The sequence below is a fragment of the Musca vetustissima genome, unplaced genomic scaffold, assembly GCF_032173495.1.
Source record: "Musca vetustissima isolate MV318-11 ecotype Yass unplaced genomic scaffold, APGP_CSIRO_Mvet_v1 utg69406, whole genome shotgun sequence".
Lineage (NCBI taxonomy): Eukaryota > Metazoa > Arthropoda > Insecta > Diptera > Muscidae > Musca > Musca vetustissima.
This window is the reverse complement of record NW_026886273.1, coordinates 1-24,929: the sequence shown is the minus strand read 5'-3', so window position 1 is coordinate 24,929 and position 24,929 is coordinate 1. Positions and strand designations below refer to the sequence as shown.

Below are 24,929 nucleotides of genomic sequence, written 5' to 3'. Positions count from 1 at the left end.
CAATTCTGCCGGGTCAATATTGGTATCTATGGAAAGCTTATGAAGTGTACTACACATTAGCATTGCAAAAAGGATACCAAGTTCGGGCCGATTCCGCCGTATTTGGCAATTTCTGAAAAAATCCTTTGAAAAGGATATTTCCAGTGGAGAATATGATTTCCAGGACAATTCTGCCGGGTCAATATTGGTATCTATGGAAAGCTTATGAAGTGTACTACACATTAGCATTGCAAAAAGGATACCAAGTTCGGGCCGATTCCGCCGTATTTGGCAATTTCTGAAAAAATCTTTTGAAAAGGATATTTCCAGTGGAGAATATGATTTCCAGGACAATTCTGCCGGGTCAATATTGGTATCTATGGAAAGCTTATGAAGTGTACTACACATTAGCATTGCAAAAAGGATACCAAGTTCGGGCCGATTCCGCCGTATTTGGCAATTTCTGAAAAAATCTTTTGAAAAGGATATTTCCAGTGGAGAATATGATTTCCAGGACAATTCTGCCGGGTCAATATTGGTATCTATGGAAAGCTTATGAAGTGTACTACACATTAGCATTGCAAAAAGGATACCAAGTTCGGACCGATTCCGCCGTATTTGGCAATTTCTGAAAACATCCTTTGAAAAGGATATTTCCAGTGGAGAATATGATTTCCAGGACAATTCTGCCGGGTCAATATTGGTATCTATGGAAAGCTTATGAAGTGTACTACACATTAGCATTGCAAAAAGGATACCAAGTTCGGGCCGATTCCGCCGTATTTGGCAATTTCTGAAAAAATCCTTTGAAAAGGATATTTCCAGTGGAGAATATGATTTCCAGGACAATTCTGCCGGGTCAATATTGGTATCTATGGAAAGCTTATGAAGTGCACAACACATTAGCATTGCAAAAAGGATACCAAGTTCGGACCGATTCCGCCGTATTTGGAAATTATTGAAGAAATCCTTTGAACAGGATATTTCCAGTGGTGAATATGATTCCCAGGACAATTCTGCCGGGTCAATATTGGTATCTATGGAAAGCTTATGAAGTGTACTACACATTAGCATTGCAAAAAGGATACCAAGTTCGGACCGATTCCGCCGTATTTGGCAATTTCTGAAAAATCCTTTGAAAAGGATATTTCCAGTGGAGAATATGATTTCCAGGACAATTCTGCCGGGTCAATATTGGTATCTATGGAAAGCTTATGAAGTGTACTACACATTAGCATTGCAAAAAGGATACCAAGTTCGGGCCGATTCCGCCGTATTTGGCAATTTCTGAAAAAATCCTTTGAAAAGGATATTTCAAGTGGAGAATATGATTTCCAGGACAATTCTGCCGGGTCAATATTGGTATCTATGGAAAGCTTATGAAGTGTACTACACATTAGCATTGCAAAAAGGATACCAAGTTCGGACCGATTCCGCCGTATTTGGCAATTTCTGAAAACATCCTTTGAAAAGGATATTTCCAGTGGAGAATATGATTTCCAGGACAATTCTGCCGGGTCAATATTGGTATCTATGGAAAGCTTATGAAGTGCACAACACATTAGCATTGCAAAAAGGATACCAAGTTCGGACCGATTCCGCCGTATTTGGCAATTATTGAAGAAATCCTTTGAACAGGATATTTCCAGTGGTGAATATGATTCCCAGGACAATTCTGCCGGGTCAATATTGGTATCTATGGAAAGCTTATGAAGTGTACTACACATTAGCATTGCAAAAAGGATACCAAGTTCGGACCGATTCCGCCGTATTTGGCAATTTCTGAAAAAATCCTTTGAAAAGGATATTTCAAGTGGAGAATATGATTTCCAAGACAATTCTGCCGGGTCAATATTGGTATCTATGGAAAGCTTATAAAGTGCACAGCACATTAGCATTGCAAAAAGGATACCAAGTTCGGACCGATTCCGCCGTATTTGGCAATTATTGAAGAAATCCTTTGAACAGGATATTTCCAGTGGTGAATATGATTCCCAGGACAATTCTGCCGGGTCAATATTGGTATCTATGGAAAGCTTATGAAGTGTACTACACATTAGCATTGCAAAAAGGATACCAAGTTCGGACCGATTCCGCCGTATTTGGCAATTTCTGAAAAATCCTTTGAAAAGGATATTTCCAGTGGAGAATATGATTTCCAGGACAATTGTGCCGGGTCAATATTGGTATCTATGGAAAGCTTATGAAGTGTACTACACATTAGCATTGCAAAAAGGATACCAAGTTCGGGCCGATTCCGCCGTATTTGGCAATCGAAAATATATATATATGGGAGCTATATCGGAATCTGAACCGATTTTCAAGAAAATTTATACACATCATTCTAGACCCAAGTCTGTACGCTATGCCAAATTTCGTGGAAATTGAAAGATATATGGGGACTTTGATGAACAATTTACATAAAATCGGACGAAAATATATATGGGAGCTATATCTAAATCTGAACCGATTGTCACGAAATTTTGCCCACATCATTCTAGTATCAATTCAGTACGCTATGTCAAATTTCGTGCAAATCGAAGGATATATACAGACTTTGGTGCACCATTTACATAAAATCTGACGAAAATATATATGGGAGCTATATCTAAATCTGAACCGATTTTCAAGAAATTTTACACACATCGTTCTAGACTCAATTCAGTACGCTATGCCAAATTTCGAGCAAATCGGAAGATATTTAGGGACTTTGGTACACGATTTACGTGAAATCGGGCGAAAATATATATGGGAGCTATATCTAAATCTGAACCGATTTTTCCCAATTTCAATAGGGTTCATCCTTTGGGCCAAATAGGCTAGCTGTGCCAAATTTCATCAAATTGGGATCATAAATGCGACCTGTACTTTGTTTACAATTTAACATGGACAGACGGACGGACATGCATAAATCGACTTAGAAAGTGATTCTATGCATATTCTCAAAAGGAACCATGTGTCTATCTCGTTTCCTTTTGCCTGTTACAAACATATGCACAAAGGCATAATACTCTGTACCACAAAGGCATAATACTCTGTACCAAATAAAAATTCGATTTATTGCTGGCATTTTATTACCAAAATTATTGAACCACTTTATTGAACTTCGGTTAAATGTAACATATATCAATTATTCGGACTTGCCATTATTGCATTTGGCCCCTTTCAAATAAGCGGATTGTACTGTAAAATTTTTCCATATTGCATTCTTGGATGTCACATGTTTTCCAATGGTCTATTTATAACTCTTTATCTTAGTGCGTGTGTGGATTCAACACACAAAATATGCGCTCACTGAGAGTCCGCGCTGAGTGTTTTTTTATTACCGAAAACAAAAATGTAACGTTCGCTATTTGTCGTTGTCGCATAGCAACGAAAATCTACTGATCTCATCGGAACGAAAACAAAACAATCATCATATTACTTTATGCACAGAAAGTGCGGTGGCTCAGTTGGTAAGCGCGTTAGTTTTTTGGCAATTCTTTGTTTAAACGTTGGGTCGTAGGTTCAAATCCCAGCGCAGGAGAACTTTTTTTTTAATTTTAAATTTATTAAATCATATTAATTTTTTATATATATTTATTTTTCATATCTGAAAAACATTAAATTTTTTAAGCATATTTAAAATCAAAGACCTATATCCTTAATAAATACAATCATTATGTGTATTCCAAAAAAATATATATTTGTTGTGTTTTCCAAAAAAAAAAAAATTGTTATTCAAAAAAAGTTTAATGTAATGAAACCAGGGATGGTCCGGTTGACGAATTTTTAGGTTTTCGACTGTCAAAAAGTTGTAAACGTCGAAAACGTCATATACTTGTATAAAATGTAGTAAACGTCATTTATTTCAATATTGTAACCATATACAGTTATTTTCAAGAATATATATTATTTTTACGTACATCTGACTATTCCTTACTAGTGCTGATAAAAAATTCTTAACTTTTTTGAGAAGAAAATTTTGAAATTTTATATGGTTTTGAGGAAAGCGTGCGTAATTTTCGATTTGATTAATGAGAATAGCCATCTTGTCAAAAAACTAATGGTTTTGAGGGGGTTTCCGACGTTTCTGACGTATGTATTATACGTCGGAAATGTATGTAATTTACGTCACTGTTTCTGACGGACCATCTCTGAATGAAACATTGTGATATATTTTCATAAAAAATCTTGTGGTTTTTCGAAAAAACATGTTTATCCTTTAAAAAGGACTTGTGTTAATTCAATAAAAAATAAAAACTGCAAAAAATATATATTTTTTTCAAATACAGTAAAAACTCCCTAATCCGGATAATTGATTGTAGATCCGGATTGCGAGGATTATCGGACTATCGAATTTTTAAATTGGGTTAAATTTATATAATTTAATTAATTTTATGTTTTTACTAAAAAATAAAATTATTCATTGCAAAAATATGAACTTTAAATAAAATAGTAATATAATAACAATCTATAGAAAAAAATTCCTGAGACCTTTGGGTCGATTTTTTCCATAAAAAATCGTGTGACCTTTGGAACGATTTTTTTTCCATAGAAAAAAATTCGTGAGACCCTTGGGTTGATTTTTGTCTATAGAAAAAATTCGTGAGACCCTTGGGTTGATTTTTTTCTATAGAAAAAAATTCGTGAGACCCTTGGGTTGATTTTTTTCTATAGAAAAAAATTCGTGAGACCCTTGGGTTGATTTTTTTCTATAGAAAAAAATTCGTGAGACCCTTGGGTTGATTTTTTTCTATAGAAAAAAATTCGTGAGACCCTTGGGTTGATTTTTTTCTATAGAAAAAAATTCGTGAGACCCTTGGGTTGATTTTTTTCGTGAGACCCTTGGGTTGATTTTTTTCTATAGAAAAAAATTCGTGAGACCCTTGGGTTGATTTTTTTCTATAGAAAAAAATTCGTGAGACCCTTGGGTTGATTTTTTTTCTATAGAAAAAAATTCGTGAGACCCTTGGGTTGATTTTTTTCTATAGAAAAAAATTCGTGAGACCCTTGGGTTGATTTTTTTCTATAGAAAAAAATTCGTGAGACCCTTGGGTTGATTTTTTTCTATAGAAAAAAATTCGTGAGACCCTTGGGTTGATTTTTTTCTATAGCAAAAAATTCGTGAGACCCTTGGGTTGATTTTTTTCTATATCGTGAGAACCCTTGGGTCGATTTTTTCTATAGATTGTTATTATATTACTATTATATTCAAACTTCATATTTTATTTTTTAATAAAAACATAAAACTAATTAAATTATATAAATTTAACCCAATTTAAAAATTCGATAGTCCGAAAATCTCGGCAATCTGGATTGGGGTCTACAATCAATTATCCGGATTAGGGAGTTTTAACTGTATTTGAAAACTTAACATAAGTCCTGTTTAAAGGATAAACATATTTTTTCGAAAAACCACAAGATTTTTTATAAAAATATCACAATGTTTCATTACATTAAACTTTTTTTGAATAAATATATGATTTTTTTTTTGGAAAACACAACAAATATATATTTTATTTGAATACACAAAATGATTGTATTTATTAAGGATATAGGTCTTTGATTTTAAATATGCTTAAAAAATTTTATGTTTTTCAGATATGAAAAATAAATATATATAAAAAATTAATATGATTTAATAAATTTAAAATTAAAAAAAGTTCTCCTGCGCTGGGATTTGAACCTACGACCCAACGTTTAAACAAAGAATTGTCAAAAAACTAACGCGCTTACCAACTGAGCCACCGCACTTTCTGTGCATAAAGTAATATGATGCTTGTTTTGTTTTCGTTCCGATGAGATCAGTAGCTTTTCGTTGCTATGCGACAACGACAAATAGCGAACGTTACATTTTTGTTTTTGGTAATAAACAACCCTTAACGCGCTCTCTCAGTGAGCGCATATTTTGTGTGTTGAATCCACACACGCACACGCACTAATATAAAGAGCTATAAATAGACCATTGGAAAACATCCAAGAATGCAATATGTGAAAATTGTACAGTCCAATCCGCTTAATTGAAAGTGGCCAAATGCAGTGAGTTTGACATTGTTGAATCACTCGGATAATTAGTGATTCAACAATGTCAAGTCCGTATAATTGATATATGTTTCATTTAATTGTTTCATAAAATTGGGTCAATAATTTTGCCAAACAATTCCAGCAATAAATCGACTTCTTTGAAACTTTTCATTGCGGAATCGGTATCCTTTTTGCAATGCCAATGTGTAGTACACTTCATAAGCTTTCCATAGATACCAATATTGACCCGGCAGAATTGTCCTGGAAATCATATTCCCCACTGGAAATATCCTTTTCAAAGGATGTTTTCAGAAATTGCCAAATACGGCGGAATCGGCCCGAACTTGGTATCCTTTTTGCAATGCCAATTAGTAGTACACTTTATAAGCTTTCCATAGATACCAATATTGACCCGGCAGAATTGTCCTGGAAATCATATTCTCCACTGGAAATATCCTTTTCAAAGGATTTCTTCAGAAATTGCCAAATACGGCGGAATCGGCCCGAACTTGGTATCCTTTTTGCAATGCCAATTAGTAGTACACTTCATAAGCTTTCCATAGATACCAATATTGACCCGGCAGAATTGTCCTGGAAATCATATTCTCCACTGGAAATATCCTTTTCAAAGGATTTTTTCAGAAATTGCCAAATACGGCGGAATCGGCCCGAACTTGGTATCCTTTTTGCAATGCTAATGTGTAGTACACTTCATAAGCTTTCCATAGATACCAATATTGACCCGGCAGAATTGTCCTGGAAATCATATTCTCCACTGGAAATATCCTTTTCAAAGGATTTTTTCAGAAATTGCCAAATACGGCGGAATCGGCCCGAACTTGGTATCCTTTTTGCAATGCTAATGTGTAGTACACTTCATAAGCTTTCCATAGATACCAATATTGACCCGGCAGAATTGTCCTGGAAATCATATTCTCCACTGGAAATATCCTTTTCAAAGGATTTTTTCAGAAATTGCCAAATACGGCGCAATCGGCCCGAACTTGGTATCCTTTTTGCAATGCTAATGTGTAGTACACTTCATAAGCTTTCCATAGATACCAATATTGACCCGGCAGAATTGTCCTGGAAATCATATTCTCCACTGGAAATATCCTTTTCAAAGGATTTTTTCAGAAATTGCCAAATACGGCGCAATCGGCCCGAACTTGGTATCCTTTTTGCAATGCTAATGTGTAGTACACTTCATAAGCTTTCCATAGATACCAATATTGACCCGGCAGAATTGTCCTGGAAATCATATTCTCCACTGGAAATATCCTTTTCAAAGGATTTTTTCAGAAATTGCCAAATACGGCGGAATCGGCCCGAACTTGGTATCCTTTTTGCAATGCTAATGTGTAGTACACTTCATAAGCTTTCCATAGATACCAATATTGACCCGGCAGAATTGTCCTGGAAATCATATTCTCCACTGGAAATATCCTTTTCAAAGGATTTTTTCAGAAATTGCCAAATACGGCGGAATCGGCCCGAACTTGGTATCCTTTTTGCAATGCTAATGTGTAGTACACTTCATAAGCTTTCCATAGATACCAATATTGACCCGGCAGAATTGTCCTGGAAATCATATTCTCCACTGGAAATATCCTTTTCAAAGGATTTTTTCAGAAATTGCCAAATACGGCGGAATCGGCCCGAACTTGGTATCCTTTTTGCAATGCTAATGTGTAGTACACTTCATAAGCTTTCCATAGATACCAATATTGACCCGGCAGAATTGTCCTGGAAATCATATTCTCCACTGGAAATATCCTTTTCAAAGGATTTTTTCAGAAATTGCCAAATACGGCGCAATCGGCCCGAACTTGGTATCCTTTTTGCAATGCTAATGTGTAGTACACTTCATAAGCTTTCCATAGATACCAATATTGACCCGGCAGAATTGTCCTGGAAATCATATTCTCCACTGGAAATATCCTTTTCAAAGGATTTCTTCAGAAATTGCCAAATACGGCGGAATCGGCCCGAACTTGGTATCCTTTTTGCAATGCCAATTAGTAGTACACTTCATAAGCTTTCCATAGATACCAATATTGACCCGGCAGAATTGTCCTGGAAATCATATTCTCCACTGGAAATATCCTTTTCAAAGGATTTTTTCAGAAATTGCCAAATACGGCGGAATCGGCCCGAACTTGGTATCCTTTTTGCAATGCTAATGTGTAGTACACTTCATAAGCTTTCCATAGATACCAATATTGACCCGGCAGAATTGTCCTGGAAATCATATTCTCCACTGGAAATATCCTTTTCAAAGGATTTTTTCAGAAATTGCCAAATACGGCGGAATCGGCCCGAACTTGGTATCCTTTTTGCAATGCTAATGTGTAGTACACTTCATAAGCTTTCCATAGATACCAATATTGACCCGGCAGAATTGTCCTGGAAATCATATTCTCCACTGGAAATATCCTTTTCAAAGGATTTTTTCAGAAATTGCCAAATACGGTGGAATCAGCCCGAACTTGGTATCCTTTTTGCAATGCTAATGTGTAGTACACTTCATAAGCTTTCCATAGATACCAATATTGACCCGGCAGAATTATCCCGGGAGACTTAATGGACATTGGACTTGTTCATCCAGTTGCGTTATTGGCACTAATTATTTTTCGCCAAAACTACCTTATAATATTTTTGAAACTTTAATAGATGAAATTATCCATCATAATATCTTTATTTAGTTTAATTAATATATGAAATTAATAATTTCATGAACAAATCATTATTTTTTAGTAATTTTAACGATAACAGAGGTCTGTTAACGACAACTGTTAACCCTATGTTAACACTATGTTAAAATATTATTGTGAATTGACTTCCATTATGAAAACGTAAACAAAGTCGCAAACAGCTCTTTGCTAATTAAATTCGAATTTATCTAAATGGAGAAATGTCTTATGACATCATTGATATTATTCTGTAGACACGAATGACCATATTAAATCTTAATTTGTTGTTATATGACCCAAAGTCCAACCGGAATTGAAATATATTTTTTTTATCGCCACCAGACAAGTAATGGTCACAGCTGTTTTTTCGTAAACAAAAAAATCTCTACACAAATTGTCGAATGTTCTCACACGTTCTCAATGCATGAGAGCATTAGATGGATGCAGGGTTGCCAAGGCGGAAATTAAAATAAGCAACAAATTTATTACTTTTTTGGAGAAAATACTATTTTTGTAAAACATATGTTGTGATCCCGTACTTTTTAATAGTAAAACTAAATAAATAATAGTAAAACTAAAACAAAATAATCACGCCTATTCTAAGCATTTTAGGAATTTGAAAATATTAATTTCCTTCCAAAAATAATAAATTTACATTTCCCGAATCCCAATTTTATTTTATTAAAACTGATTGAAGGTTTTGGTAGCCTTATGGTCATAGGAACGGTTGTAAAATCAGTAAATTCTTGCAGTAATGAGATTATTTGAGCTGAGGTCAAATAATCTCATTACTGGAATATCAACAAAAAAGGTCGAAAAAACACTCCACATAAAGATATTTATTTTATATAAATCTACAGTGACTGAGAATCTATTTCTTATAGAAAATATTCATCCGCAGGAATTTTTCTTAAAAAACAAAAAACAAACAAATTAAGCTGAAAAATTTGTTCCTATTAAAAACTGGACCTGTACTTTTCTACAAGAAAACCAGTAAGGAAAGTTGTAAAGTCGGACGGGGCCGACTATATGATACCCTTCACCACTTTGGGTATATTCAACAGATGAATCCTAGGACCAGTACGTTGTGCAAAATTTTGTGTCAATCAGCCTAACTTTGGGACTTGCACCATTTACTTTAAATCGGACGAAACTATATATGGGAGCTAAATCGGAACCGATTACTAAAATATTTGGCAAACGTTAGGCAATATAAATTTGCTATAACTAATCTGAACCGATTTCAAGAAAAAAAATTTTTTTGAGCCAATTGGACCCACCTAGGGAGTTTGGGGCAGAATTTATATAAATTTATATAAATTCAATTTATATACTAAATTGTATAAAATTTTGTGTCAATTTTGTGTAAAATTGGACAAAAATATATATATGTAGAAGCTATATCTAAATCAGAACCGATTTCAATGAGACTTGCCAGAGATTAATTTATATTAACTACAGTTCATTGTACAACATTGTGTGGCAATCGGACAAACTATATATATATCGTTAGCTAAAATGCAAAAAGGCGTAACTAACAAAAGCATAATTGTGTAGGAGAAACAAAAAACTGTTTTGAATGAAAAATATAAACATGTCATGTGAAATGAAAAAGTATGCCCGGCAGGGTGATATTGCATATGACGAATAATAGACTATATTTTTTTAACAAATTTAGTTATTTAGTTTAATGGCAGTCATAACAATTAAGTAAAAACGTGAATTTGTTGTTAGTTACGCCTTTTTGCATTTATCAAATAAACAAACTTGTAGTTACGTCTTTTTGTTTTTTGTTGATAGAAGCTTCTTTTTTGACCTCAGACGTGTAAAACTTTGTCAACACATGTAGTTTATTGACATTCACAATATTCATTCAAAAAGTCAATTTTCAATTTTTTGTTAGTTACGCCTTTTTGCATTTTAGCTGACGATATATCGTGAAAATCCAAACATATATAGCGACTTTGATACACCATTTAACTTAAATCAGACGAAAATATATATGGGAGCTATATCCAAATCTGAACCGATTTTCAAGAAACTTGACACACATAATTCTATACCTAATTCATTACTCTGTGCCAAATTTCGTGCAAATCCAAACATATATAGCGACTTTGATACACCATTCAACTTAAATCAGACGAAAATATATATGGGAGCTATATCTAAATCTGAACTGATTTTCACGACACTTTGCACACATCATTCTAGACTTAATTTAGTACGCTGTACCAAATTTTGTGCAAATCGAAAGATATATAGGGACATTGGTACGCCATTTACCTTTAATCGGACGAAAATATATATGGGAGCTATATCCAAATCTGAACCGATTTTTTCCCAATTTCAATAGGGTTTCCCAATATCAATAGGGCCAAATAAGTGACCTATGCCAAATTTCATCCAATTCAAATCATAAATGCGACCTGTACTTTGTTTACAATTTAACATGGACAGACAGGTGGACGGACGGACATGCATAAATCGACTTAAAAAGTGATTCTATGCATATTCTCAAAAGGAACCATGTGTCTATCTCGTTTACTTTTGCCTGTTACAAACATATGCACATTGACATAATACCCTGTACCACAGTGTGGTGAAGGGTATAAATATATTTTTTCAATAGGAAATATTATATTCATGGCCTATAAATAAGGTCACCCAGGGAGACCAGCTGATAATCGATACCACTCAAGTTTGCTGTCAAAATGCATTATTGTGAATTGACTTCCATTATGAAAACGTAAACAAAGTCGAAAATTTTGACATTATACTTGAGAAAAAAAAAACAGCTGTTTTCCGATTTCGATTGCTATCTTGGTGACCTTATTAATAGATCTTGATTATATTCAGTGACTGAGGAGATGTTCCGCAATGTTTATGGGAATAACACTGAGGCTGCTTTATTTTTGTAGGAAAACAAATAATAATCCGATACTAAATGTGAATCTTTAAAATTAATTAATTTTTGTTAACAAATTTAATTTTATGGCCACTTAAAAAATTAAACCAATTAAAAAAAACTTCTAAATCCGGAGAATTTAGTAATCCGGATTGGGGACTACAAAATGTTGTCGGGATTAGCGAGATTCTACTGTTTGTGAATTAATTTCAAACGTTCTTGCAACAAACCACAACAATATTACTTATACTATGGCAACCCTATACCATCCGAAACCTATGACAACAAAATCGTATGTTTCTCTTCTTATATCTTCCTTTCGTAATATGTAGCGAAAATGAAATCACATAAAAGAAAAAAAAACATAGAAACAACTAACACAAATCAAATCCTTGAGTCACAGGCAAAGAAAATCAAAATTTGCACAATTAAATTTTACACATTGTCAAAAAAATATTTATTTTACCTTTTGTTTACAAGATTTGCTCCTCAATATTGATGTTCTCTTTTAATATTTATTTTTACAATATTAAACAAAAAATTAACACATAGCAAGAAAAAGAAACGTATTTCACACTATAATTATTATATGTATGTATCGTTGTATTTGTTACGTTTGGTTGATAATTAAAACAAAACACAATTAGTAACTTCTATTTTTTGTTTCGTTTACAATAATTAACACATTTCAACAATTTATTTCGTTGTTAAAAATATTCAATATTCACATTTGTTTCCTTTTTCACCGTCCAATACATTTCACTTTCTCAGCGCTAAGATTCTTATTGGAATATACTGAGAGCGTAGAGATTCCCTTGTCTAATATCACAACGACGACGACGATTTTATTTATTTTTTCTTATTTGACGTTTTGTTTTTGTCATGAATTTCGCATTTTTTTTTTTTTTTTTTTTTTTTTGCCTAGATAATTTTTGTTGTTGTTTATTTTGCGGTTTGTTATTGACGAATAATGGGATTGTTGCTGTTGTAAACAAATGTCGTTGATAAACCGAAAGGGGAATCAGTGAATCATTCACAATAGCGGGGAATACTATTCACAGCTGTGTGATGTGGGGGTAGTTAATTGGTTGTTTATATGAATCAATCACAATAGAGGCAAATACTTTATAGAGTGAGGGAGAAAATTATAGAATTGCCAGATTTTTGAGAATTATTGGGTACAGAAATTAAACGCGAAATCACGGTATTATTTAAACCGGCGTTTATATTATGGCGATAATATTTAATGAAGAATTATTGGCTAGTAATCACAAATTATATACATTTGGAAGATTGTTGGTTAGTATTAATGGGCGTGCTTATTGCTGCGTTTAATTATGGATTTATTTTGAGGAGATTTAAGGAATGCGGTGATTGATGATTTATCTAATCAACTTGCCCAGTGCTTTTTAATAAGACCACCCAGGATGAACTACTTTCTTTAGTTGAATGTCGAAAATGTTAACTAATATTACGTTTACATTGTACCGGATTTCGTTAATCCAATGGGTTCAAATAGTCAATTCCATTGTATATATTTCAAATAAATCCTCATATAGTAGTTTAACCCGGTAAAAAGTTCTAAAGTATGCAGTTTCAGGCGCACTTTTTAATCGATAATATTAAAAACAAATGAATATGTTCTTAAATTCGTCCGAACCTGACCACCTTGTAACACTCGAAAAATATGTGCGAACCCATATTTGGAATTGCTGTCAAAAACAAGAACCTTCCTAGAAAATTGCCTTCACGGAGATTTCCATCGTCAATAAAAACGAAATAAAAGCTGGACCGTTATTGAAAACATTCTATAAATAAGGGTTTAAGTTGGAAATGCTCAAAACAGCTAAAATGGGGCGAAGTCCTTATATGAGGGAACTGTAAAATTACAGCCACTTCGTTTGGAAAATGACCCCATGACTCTAAAAATACATATGTTGGAAATCTTAGACCATTAAAATACCAAGAATGGGACCTGTTGCGATACAGATCAATCTAAGGACAGGGGTTTCTGGGGAAATGTCGAGACGTTTGCAGGACCATATGCTTCTTATGGCTGTATCGATAGCCTCCCGAGTTCTATCTTTAATGTCTTGGATCGATATTAATCAAGTGGTGCCCAAAGGAAGAAATTACAGGGTGTTAAATCACAAGACCTCGGTGGTTAATTGCGCCGTTAGGAAGTAGAGTCGACAATTACTGTCAATAAATTAGTGCAAATCTGAACGTAAACACTATATATATGTCAAGTGGCGCCCAAAGGAAGAAGTCACAATATGTTGAAACAGAAGATGTTGGTGGCCAATTGCGATCATCTGGCTGCGAGTTGTAGTCTTCTCCGATGTAGCGTTCTTCGCTTTGCCCTTTCAATTTCAACCGGTCTGAGCTTATCTATCAAGACATGCAGGAATTTAGCTCGACAATCAAAACTTCCTGAGTTTCGAACTTTTACCCGTGGAATGATTGTCAAGCATGTGGATTATGCATCAAAAACTTTATTCCCAGGATTTAAAAACGATTTTACGCTACCCAATTATTCTGCAACTAATATGTGAACCTCATTCGCTTCGTCCTTCCACTTTCAGCCCTGTTGTAATTGCTCCCGACAAGAGTTCATTATATAAAGACTCTCTGAGTTTCAGTCATTTTAGAAGACGACTCGAACTCATGCCTTTTTATCAAGACATACTGGACACTAACATAACTTTCAAGACTCCCTGGGCTTCGCACTGTCACTAGCGAAATACTAGACAAACATCTATCATCTATAAATTCTCTCTGAAATTTAACTCTCAAGACATAGAGAACTTTATGTCGTCTGTCAGGATTCCTTGAGCTTCGCACTGCTGCTCTAGAGATGATCGACATTATTTTTAATGTCTAGTCCAAGATCTATTAATAAAGTTACCCAGCAAACGAAAGTCATATCTATGAAGTCTAATGTAAAAAATTTGGACTTTGTTTACATTTTCATAATCGAAATCAATTCACAATAATGAATTTTGACAGCAAACTTGAGAGGCAGCTGATATCCAGCTGGTCTCCATGGATGACCTTATTAATATGACTTAGTTTTATAGTTTCTGTGAATTCAATTCACAACAACAATCTTAATAAACAGTTGATCTTCCAATACCTTATTGAAAAGTTCGGCTGGAAGCTATTTTTTAAGTAAATACAAAAATTCTGGCGGCGTTTACGTTTTCATACTTTGAAGTCAATTCACAATAATTTTTTGACTGCGGACGATCCTAACGGGTAACCTAGAGTGTAACGGGTAAAGATAGGGAAAGTGCACATTATAAAATTGTCGGATTTTTGACAGCAAGGACAGGAAACAAAATATAGCTATTATTCTCAACTTTATCTATAATAAGGGTGGCCTTATTAATGAGCGTTAGTTGGCAGATGTTGGCAATAACTAATTGTTTTAATTTATTATGCTGTGTTTACATTATAGCCATATAATTTATTGTGATTCTTCTTTAAAAATATAATTTTTATTTATCAGGTAATCGTTTAAACACGCTTAAACATGTTTTACTTATTTTCACTATTAGTAAACATTATTATTTTTCACTTTAATTTTAAATATCATTATTTTCATTCATTTTGTTCTCTCCATTTAGATATCAATTTGAAAAAATTAGTAAAATTTAAAATCCCCTTTATGATAACACCCGAAGATGATAATCGTTTGGATGCCTTTGTACCGTTGACGAAATTACGCAAAGCCTCGGTATATAAATTGAAAATAATACCGGAAAATTTAACCGATGAATATACCGTATTTATACGCGGTGAACGTAAAGCCGACACGTTTTTGGGTAAGTATTAACAATGCACAGCTACTGGCTGGCTGCTGGCGCTTTGAACAATTTTCATATACTGATTAAGCAAAAATATGAAGACTATACAATATTCGAAATATTTCCAATAAACCGAAACACAAACAACAAAACCTATAGAATATTCGCTGATAGCTGAGTATAGAAATTTTCAGATGATAACATAATTCACCTTTTGAAGAAGACATCGGGAGCTACATAATATAGATCAGTTTGTTATGACAAACAAACAAATGATTTAAATAAAATCTGTTTTAATGGATTTTTTATTTCAAATCTCTTTGAAATAATAAAATTATTTTGTTTGAAAGGCTTTTGGCTTCGTATTGAACAACTGTTTGATAAGTTTGATTAGTTAACAGAATAGGAAAACGATAGATAAGAATCCGCCGCTATATGGGTCAGTTAGAACAATTTTAAAAATAAATAAATAGGAAAATGTACAACTACGTCATAAATAAGAGATTAGGATTTGATTTGTTTGATTATAAATCAAACTGCAAGCATAATTGCTACTTATAAGGTGGGGTTATTGCTTAATAACAAATATTCAAGGGTGGATTTGTAGAGATTCTTTTTTATAGACCATGTTATGTCCAAGATCTATTAATAAGGTCACCAAGGTAGCAATCGAAATCGGAAAACAGCTGTTTTTTTCTCAAGTCTAATGTCAAAAATTTCGACTTTGTTTACGTTTTCATAATGGAAGTCAATTCACAATAAGGCATTTTGACAGCAAACTTGAGAGGTATCGATTTCCAGCTGGTCTCCCTGGGTGACTTTAGTTATAGGGCATGGTTATGTCTTTACTTCAGTAGACAAACGATAACTCTTCATTAGATCTTAAAATGAACTACATATGTACAAACTATGAATATGAGAAACAGTAATGGATAATGATGGATAAACAATAGATAACATTTTACAGTGTTGCCATGTTCAAATGTATTAATAGTGATGCCAATACAGGATTGTGACGACACTACAGACCATTAAAGCTACAGTACACCGCGGATATAAGAACATCTTAAATAAGAAAAACACGGACATAAGAAAATGTTTCCGCCATATAAGAAAACTGTTTATTATATCAAATACATGCATATAAGAAAAATCCGCTTATAAGAACAAAATTTATCGATTATTTTGATGTTCTTATATCCGTGGTCTACTGTATAATGAGGATTATTAAATGTTTATGTCTACGATAAACCATTAAAATATATTCTTAAAAATCCCAGCTTCAAACCACGACTGTCCCTGAAAAATATAAAGAATATCTTGGGCGCCACATACATGACCACATAACGAAATATATCTCCATAAGAGGTCTACAAAGCTTCATTTGTGAAAGGGCATCTCCTTATGAAAAATATAAATTATCGTTCGCGCTTAAAGCTTCGAAGCTTCCTGATAGCTCCTTAAATTTATTAGTGTGTCCACATTAAATTTCAGGCAGGTAAGGTACACAACTACCGGCTCATCGAACCAGCGCTTTGGAGATTTAAGTGATTCAGATGATTCATCTATGAGCCTCAAATCGTGTACCAAAACAGGAGCCTGTTAATGCGTAAATGACTTGATCATTTACGAGCTTTATCAGCCCATGCTTCCTGGATTATATATATATATATATATACAAGCTCACTTTTGTTGCTCGTCGTTTCTCCCTCGCAACTTTGTGCAGCATTCTCATCTCCGATACGTGTCTTCCCAATCATGAAGTAGACTGACTTGTCATTGAAGACCCACCTTAAGGAGAGTCTCTTTTTCGTTCTCCTCCCTGTTGAAAACATCCATTATTGCTGTCTCACTCCGATGAAGTTTAATCTGGATGGTCTCAATTGTCCTCCAGTAAACGACATTCTTGGGAGTCAGTTATCTTCTTCTTGGCTCCATTACTTTTGTTGCTGGGTGTTTCTCCCTCGCTACATTGTGTGATTTCCTCCCCTCCAATACGCGCCTTCCCAATCTTGAAGTAGACAGACTTGCCATTAAGACCCACCATAAGGAGAGTCTCTTTTTCGTTCTCCTCCTTGTTAAAAACATCTATTATTGCTGCCTCACTCCGATGTAATTTTATCTGGAAAGTCTCTATCAATTACCCTCCAGTAAACGATATTCTTGGGAGTCGGTTATCTTCTCCTTGGCTCCCTTACTTTTGTAGCTGGGTGTGGCTTCCTCTTGTCCAATCCGTGCCTTCCCAATGTTGAAGTAGACGGCATTAGACACGTAGTACGCCTTACCCGTAGTTTTGGTAAGACATGCCATTGAAGACCTGTCCAAGCCTACCCCAATGAGTCTCTTTTTTTCTCCTCCCTGTAGAGAACTTTCATACTTTTTCACCAGCAGTATCATGTTCTGCAGACCAAAGACTTCGAACGTGAGTTCTGTCGTGAACTCGCTGTCCCAACCTCTGACGAAGACCATTGCCTTTTGTAGTTAAGGAATGTCTCTTTTCCTCATCAGCTTATAGAGACGAAATTTAGTACTAATTTCCTTAGGATTTCTATGCTATTTGATGACTCAAATTCTAGTATTTGATAGTCCCTTTTGAATTGGATGAGGTGACCCCTGGCAGCAGTGTAACATGAGTCCCGTTTGGTATTCCCGTTCGTTACAAAATACTCAGATTCAGTGCTTGTCTTCTTGATATTAGAGCCATCTTCGCTGCCCTCAGTCAATTGATCCTTTAATGTTGGGTGGGCGCAGCTTTCCCTTTTTTATCAGCCGACGGGAAGCTATTTTTCTTTCTTGCGGGATTGGTACTCGGCTGTTCTTACGGAAACCTGATCATCTTTGCCGCTTCCGAGGAAGTTGAGGGAAGGTTAGGATTATCCTTCTGAGGATTCCACTTCTTACCAATGGTTGCTACTCTCTTCCTTATTCTTAAAGTCCGGTTATTTCTTTTAGGATTCCCGGGTTGGCTCACTTTTCTCTTTTTAGCAGCTCTTTTTCTTTCTGCCGGGCTTGACATTCGCCTGCTCTACCGGAGACCTAAACCTCTTTGTCGCTTCCGAGGAAGTGGAGGAAAAGTAAAGATTATCCGTCTGCGCATTCGTTTGCTGTTCCATTTTGTTCCTCCGATTCAATTTGACCAGTTTTGCCAAATCTGCGCCCCAGATAACTGATTCTTCCTTGTTGTGAGATTAACGACATCCTTACTCATATTATCGGTCTCTTCACTCCTCCGGCATTCTAAAATAGTAATGATCCTCATATTCAGACTTGGAATTTGAGTTTGAAGGCCGCCTGTCTCCGAAAGTTGATTCGAGAATGTTCTTCCCCTTTTTTGCCTGTGGGCAACATTGGACTACAAACGTTTAAACGTGAATGGTAATAGTCAGACCAGCTAGAAATCTGAACATCAGATCATCTATCAAAACATTACGACCTTCAACTCGTCTCTCGAGACAGCCTGAACGTTATTCTCGACTTTATGAGTCCCGTAAAAAATGTTTTCAGTTTTTAAAAACGACGCGGCTAATCTGTTGATCTAGGGCGGAAATCCCATGGCTCCGGGGTATAGTCTCTTAAGATTTAGTGCACTTCGCTTCCCACATTCACTATCGAAACATTACACCCAGAATGCTCGACAAACTATCGCTTACAATAACTGGCACAAATCTTCATGCTAGTCCTTTAAAGTGACTTAGGTCACTTATCATCCATTTTTCAGGGTTCTAGAACGACTTAACCATTGCCCACACATACAGTTTTCAATTTCCCTTATGTTCCACCAACATTTTGCCACAGATTAAAATGTCCGGCTTTTATCGGAGAGTTTAGATTGTTGAAGTTCATCATGCTCTGCTGGAAAAAAGCTTGAGCTTCGGGAATTCACATATACCAAGCGGATGTAATGATTTCGGGATTTCCTCTCTACTCCCCGATCCTCAGAAGGGATGATGTTCCTATTGTTAGGGAAAGTGAGTTGTTCAGATGTGATGAGCCCAAATCCGAACGATTGTATTTCTGTTGGTGTGTGTTTGTGTTCCGAGGATCTATAGGAGACGTAACATGGCAAACCGTCATTTCATTGGGGTCATAGACCACCCGACTTTATAATTTCTAAACGCCGTATTTTTATTAATCATGGGATAGCCAATTGTAAAGTGTTCAGAGATTTCACAAATCGTTGTTCCAGAGAATCATAATGGAGAAGTAGGAGTTAGGTCAGGAAAATTTAGCTTTAATCGCTTCAGAATAGAATGCGGCTCCCAGCTATGTTTCTCCCAAAACAGTGGGCTCACTTGGTAGACGGTCGGTCTCTGAAGGGAAAAATAGACGTATTTTCGTCGTATGTTTCGTTTCTGATGAGCTACAGAAGAGATGCTCGTCAGAAAGCGATAGTTACTGAACTCTGAAGTGATAGTTACTGAACTCTATGAACTATTGCTAGGGAAATGACAGCCTTTAATCGGCAGCATGAACATTTGGAGCACTTTTACCTCACTAGAGTTTTAAGTCACTAGGGTCTAGTTCAAGCGATTAGGTCTGTATTGAACATAGTGTTTCAGTTTCACTTATGGAACGATCCGTCGCCAGGATAATTTTGTAACCATCTACAGCGTTGTGATGGTTACAAAATTTTCATTGAACTGGGTTTCTTTCTCCGATCTTTCGATTCATGACGTATACTACCTCGTAGAATTTACTTCGGAGTCCGTCCGAATATCAAAAAGTATGCAGGAGTAGCATTGTTAGCATGCTTCTGATCAGGTGCTGTTGAGGATAATTGTTCATTCTATTTGAGCAGAAGATACTCATTACTCATCTAAGTGAAACTTATATCCATATACGAACATTTTTCGAAGAATATTGTTAAGGACTGCTTGAGCTATATATGATGGCTTTAATAAATTATTTTATAGGTCTACAAGAGCATTGTTACGAAGTTTCGTTTACAATTTCCCTTTTCGTTCCAGACGATGTCATCAAACACTTTGAAACCTATCTGTACGAAGGTCACACTCTCTATCCGGCCCGTTTGCGTAATAGTAAAATACAAAGTATTACATCGGGTCTGACAATTGCTAAAGTTCCGACACATGGTAGTTTACGTTTTCCCGATGATAAGGAAATGAAAAATGAACCCAAGACCCAAGTTGAAACATTTTCATCGACAGAAATTCATCATAACACCCAAGCTGAAATATTGCCCGTCAATGCTAGCAGTACTGCTAGCATTCCGGCGCAAAATGCAATATTAAATCCTCGAACTACGAATGTGTTGCAGAGAACAAATACGAAAATTGAAATGGGTATTCATTCACAAGTTTTGATATCGGCCGGAATGATGGGTCAGCTATATTTTGAAGTAACCAATACGGGGTGTGATAGTATCCTCTATAATATTCAGGTGGTGGATGAAAAGCGTTATCTGATGCGATTGGCACCACAGAGGTAAGAAGAGAATTTTTTGATTGGGATAACATTTATCAAGGAGATTGTTTCTTGGGAGACTATGCTTGACTCTCTATCTGAGAGTCTAAACATTTCTAGATTGATCATTAAGAGTTCCAAAAGTTATCCAACTCCTAAGCCTGTATTTTTTTTATTTTAATAACTTTTATGTTTTTAATACCTTGCAGCCTTTTCCTAAGTCCAGGTCAAATGACCACCGTCACAGTAACCGTGTTGGCACCCCAAGGTACTGAGGCAGGTACTGTGGATCACATAACATTTTCGACAACTGGAGTGGGACAAACCACATCGTTATCATTGAATCTTAAAGTTGTCACCGCATCGGATATACAGGTGAGTCAAAATCCCATAAAATAGAAGAAACTTACTAAATATCCCGCTCCCACTTAAGGACAACTCTGCACCCGAGCTCTCTTGGACCTTTGGCAGCCGCTGTGATGGTATCTCCACGTCGGATGCCATCGAATGTAGCGAACGTTTTTGGAGTTTATATGTAACGGCGCGGGATTGGCAAACGGGTGTGATGCGACTGCAGTCCAATCCTACTGGAGGTCTAATGTACACCAACTCCTATGTGATTGGCAGCAATGAACCGTTGAAGACTACCTATATAGCAAGTTGTTGTGAACCCAAAGTTAGCCTTGTGGCTTATGATGTTGTCGGTAATCAAAAATCCTATAGCATTGATGTACGAGACTTGGTCTTGAATGAAGCTTCGATTGCGGCAATTACCTTGGGTGTCATTCTGCTACTGATTTTATTAATATTGATCATTTGGTCTATTGTTTGGTGTTGTCGTCGCCGTAAGATTGTTTTGGATATGCCCACCTATCGTTCACATTCTACACGTAGTATGGTATAGAAGAGTGGAGCTTAATGAAAAGGATGTTTGAAGTTTTAACATCACAATTTACAATAAATCCCTTGCGATTAGTTTATGTTTTATGTCCATGTATTGAAAATAAGTGCCAAATTTGTAATAAGTTTTTTAAATAAATAATTAGAAAGGTAGTACTTTTCTGGAAAGATATCCGCATGGTACCTTCTAATATAATAGAATCGATATCTCAACTATTACCTGAAGTAATCACAAGATGAAATATTGCTAATCGAAAAGAAGTAAGTATTATTGATCAAGTCGATCAACTAACGATCAACGATGTGCAACAATACTTTCGGCTCGAAAACTACTCTGTATATTTAAGATCCATATGCCTGTATTGGAACTTGTGCAATCATTCTTCCTTCACGGCATCCGAAGGAAACTTTGGGGTTTAATTATGTGAATTCAGATGAATAGAGTTCCCACCGAACCGAATGAGTGAGTTGTGGCAACGATTAAGTCGCTCACAGGAAGAAAGTATGATTGGACTTTTGTCTTGTTTAACGGCTTTTAATGACATATCCAAAGAGGATATTATTTTAATCGGTGATTCATAGAGCATCCTGTTAGGGACAGACCGAAGAGAAGAGTATTGTGCAATTTACGTTGGAAGATGTTGCAAATGCCATCAGAAACACAAAGTCATCCAATGCACTTGGTCCTGATAGAATCTCTATGGTGATGTTGAAGCAGATGGACGAGCGAAGAGTAGAATACCTAAACAAAACCCTGAATGTGACATCCTAATGGTAAATTTGCTAGCGAAGGTAAATCTTATAGACCTATCTAACCCATGTTAGCAGTAATTAAGACTCTTGAGGCATTGCTACTCCCTAGCATAAGTTGGGTGATATCTGTCTAACATATAACTTTCTGGAATTACTCTCCCAGCGTTGACGGACATGACGTCTGGAACAAAAATTGATGATATTTGCGATAGGTTAAACAAATATATTCCACTACAAAGTTAACGGACACACCGGTCGCATGTACTGCGGAGATGAACAATCTCTGAATGTGTACGTCGATGGGTTCACAATTCCGACCACTAATTACTACAAGGATCGAGGGGTCGCAATGGATAACCTGTAAAAGTCAGCGTCAGCGTTTGCCACAGCTATTAACGATAAGGTCGAGGAGAAGCAAGGTTCTCATATCGGCTTGCAGGCAACTATTGTGGAGCGAATAAAGAAACCTTGCTGCTCCAGTGTGGTCCTTCCAGAATACCGCCCCGATTGCAACAGGGTGTCTCCTCATGACTCCAATAGATCACTCGCATGAGTAGATGAAGGTGCTTCGTGTGCGTCAACACAACCAGGTGCTGTCGATGCTGGGGAGTTATTAAACCGCCAAACCACCGCCTTATGGCGTTTCCACGGCACGATTTTAAACTAGCGTCAAATCGTAGAACCTCTGTACATTGTGTTAAAGCAGTGCAGTGTCTTAAATCTGCTACCTTGTTGACCTCTTATAAAGCAATAATCCGGTCAGTGGTAAGCTATGCGGCGCCAGCGTGGTTCGCGAATGTTAGTGATACGTAATGGAAGAATATCCAGACCTGCCAGAATGCTGCCCTGAGAACTGCAACAGGGTGTCTCATCATGACTCCTGTGGACCATCTTCAGGAGGAGACGAAGATCTTACGCGTCCATCGTCACATTTACATGTTGTTGATGCAGTTCTTGCTTGGGTGCTATCGTCGGGAACATCCCTGTCATAGTCAGGAAAAATCTTTATGATCTAGAGAGAGGTCCAAAGGTACAAGCGTGAACCCCTAGATCAAGAAGCCTATCAAGCAGCTCTGAATGGTATTCACACGGTCGATGCAGTACTTGCTTGCCATAGTCTTATGGACAGGACTCCCCCGTCCAGGCACGTCAGGATAAATCTTCATGATCTAGAGAGAGAGACGTCCAAAGGTACAAGCGTGAACCCCTAGATCAAGAAGCCTGTCAAACAGGTCTGAATGGTATTCACATGGACGCATTCGCTCAGGCAGTAGAGCAATATCGCGTGAATACCATAATTGGAGACCACCCCCAACCATCGCAGCAGAGGAGAAGCAGCTGTCGAGGCAAACACGAGTAGTCTTAGCTCAACTAAGATAAGGATGGTGCAACCGCCTCAATTTATATTGGGCAAGAATTGACGGCTCGATACCTAACACATGTCCTGCATGAGGACTAGGAACACATGACACGTTGTACCTCTTGAAATGCGCAGCTAAGCCGACTCTATCGCCGGATTCAATCCGTTCAAGTTGCAACATTCTTGAATTTGGAGGTAGAGGAAGCAAAACCCGACGATGAATGACAAACTACATGTATCTGTTGCTACAACAATAACAAAAAGCTCATGAATAGGCATGAATGCCAGAAAGGATCTTCATTATCAAGATCTATTAAATAGCCCAAGATCTATTAAATAGGGCAACCAGCTAGCGCAAGTCAGCTGTTTTTCTCAAGTCTATTGTCAAATATTGAGCCGTTGTTTACGTTTTGGAAGTCAATTCACAATAATGAATTTTGACAGAAAACTTGGGTAGCAGCTGTTCTCTCTGGATGACTAGGCTTTGCCTATTAAGAAGGGTTGAATCAAGGCCTATTAATAAGGTCATCCAAGGAGACCAGCTGGATATCAGCTGCCTCTCCAGTTTGCTGTCAAAATCCATTTTTGTGAATTGACTTCCATTATGAAAACGTAAACAAAGTACAATTGTTGATATTAGACTTCAGAAAAACAGCTGACTTTCGCTAGCTTGTTGACCTCATTAATAGATCTTGTATTGAATCGTATTCACATTAAAACTGTTGTGAGAATGCAGGGTGAATACAATTCCCTGAAAAAACCCGTCACCAATTGCTGCAAAAGAGCAACAGCAAACGCTACAAATCAGAGTGTTTTTTACATATTTAAATTAGAGGTGGTATGGTTGTCTTAACTCATATTGGGAAATGTTTTCAGTTATACGAAACATAATTTACGATGTATTCAATCGAGCAGAAAATAGAAGTTAAATAAATTTTTAGCCAAATTTTTACCATTTTGTGGGGGATGTACAATGTTTGGACGAAATCGGTTGCTCACTTCGAGGGTTATCGTGTGCACCAGCCGACCGGACGGACAGACGGACGGACTCCGATCGATTCCAAACTTTAATAAAGCAAAACAATTTTGTGTATTAC

The 24,929-nt window shown here is 36.2% G+C and overlaps 1 protein-coding gene across 1 annotated transcript in view; it reads left to right on the top strand.

Annotated features, from left to right (window-relative positions):
- Positions 1 to 21,717, top strand: part of LOC133333792 (uncharacterized) — a gene marked incomplete at its 3' end in the record, with an annotated part of 31,237 nt that extends 9,520 nt beyond the window's left edge. Inside the window, exons 2-5 of the mRNA XM_061542081.1 lie at positions 15,216 to 15,413; positions 20,363 to 20,840; positions 21,029 to 21,194; positions 21,253 to 21,717. Coding sequence (XP_061398065.1) covers positions 15,216 to 15,413; positions 20,363 to 20,840; positions 21,029 to 21,194; positions 21,253 to 21,717 — 1,307 coding nt within the window. The remainder of the gene's footprint in view (positions 1 to 15,215; positions 15,414 to 20,362; positions 20,841 to 21,028; positions 21,195 to 21,252) is intronic.
- Positions 21,718 to 24,929: the final 3,212 nt, after the last annotated feature.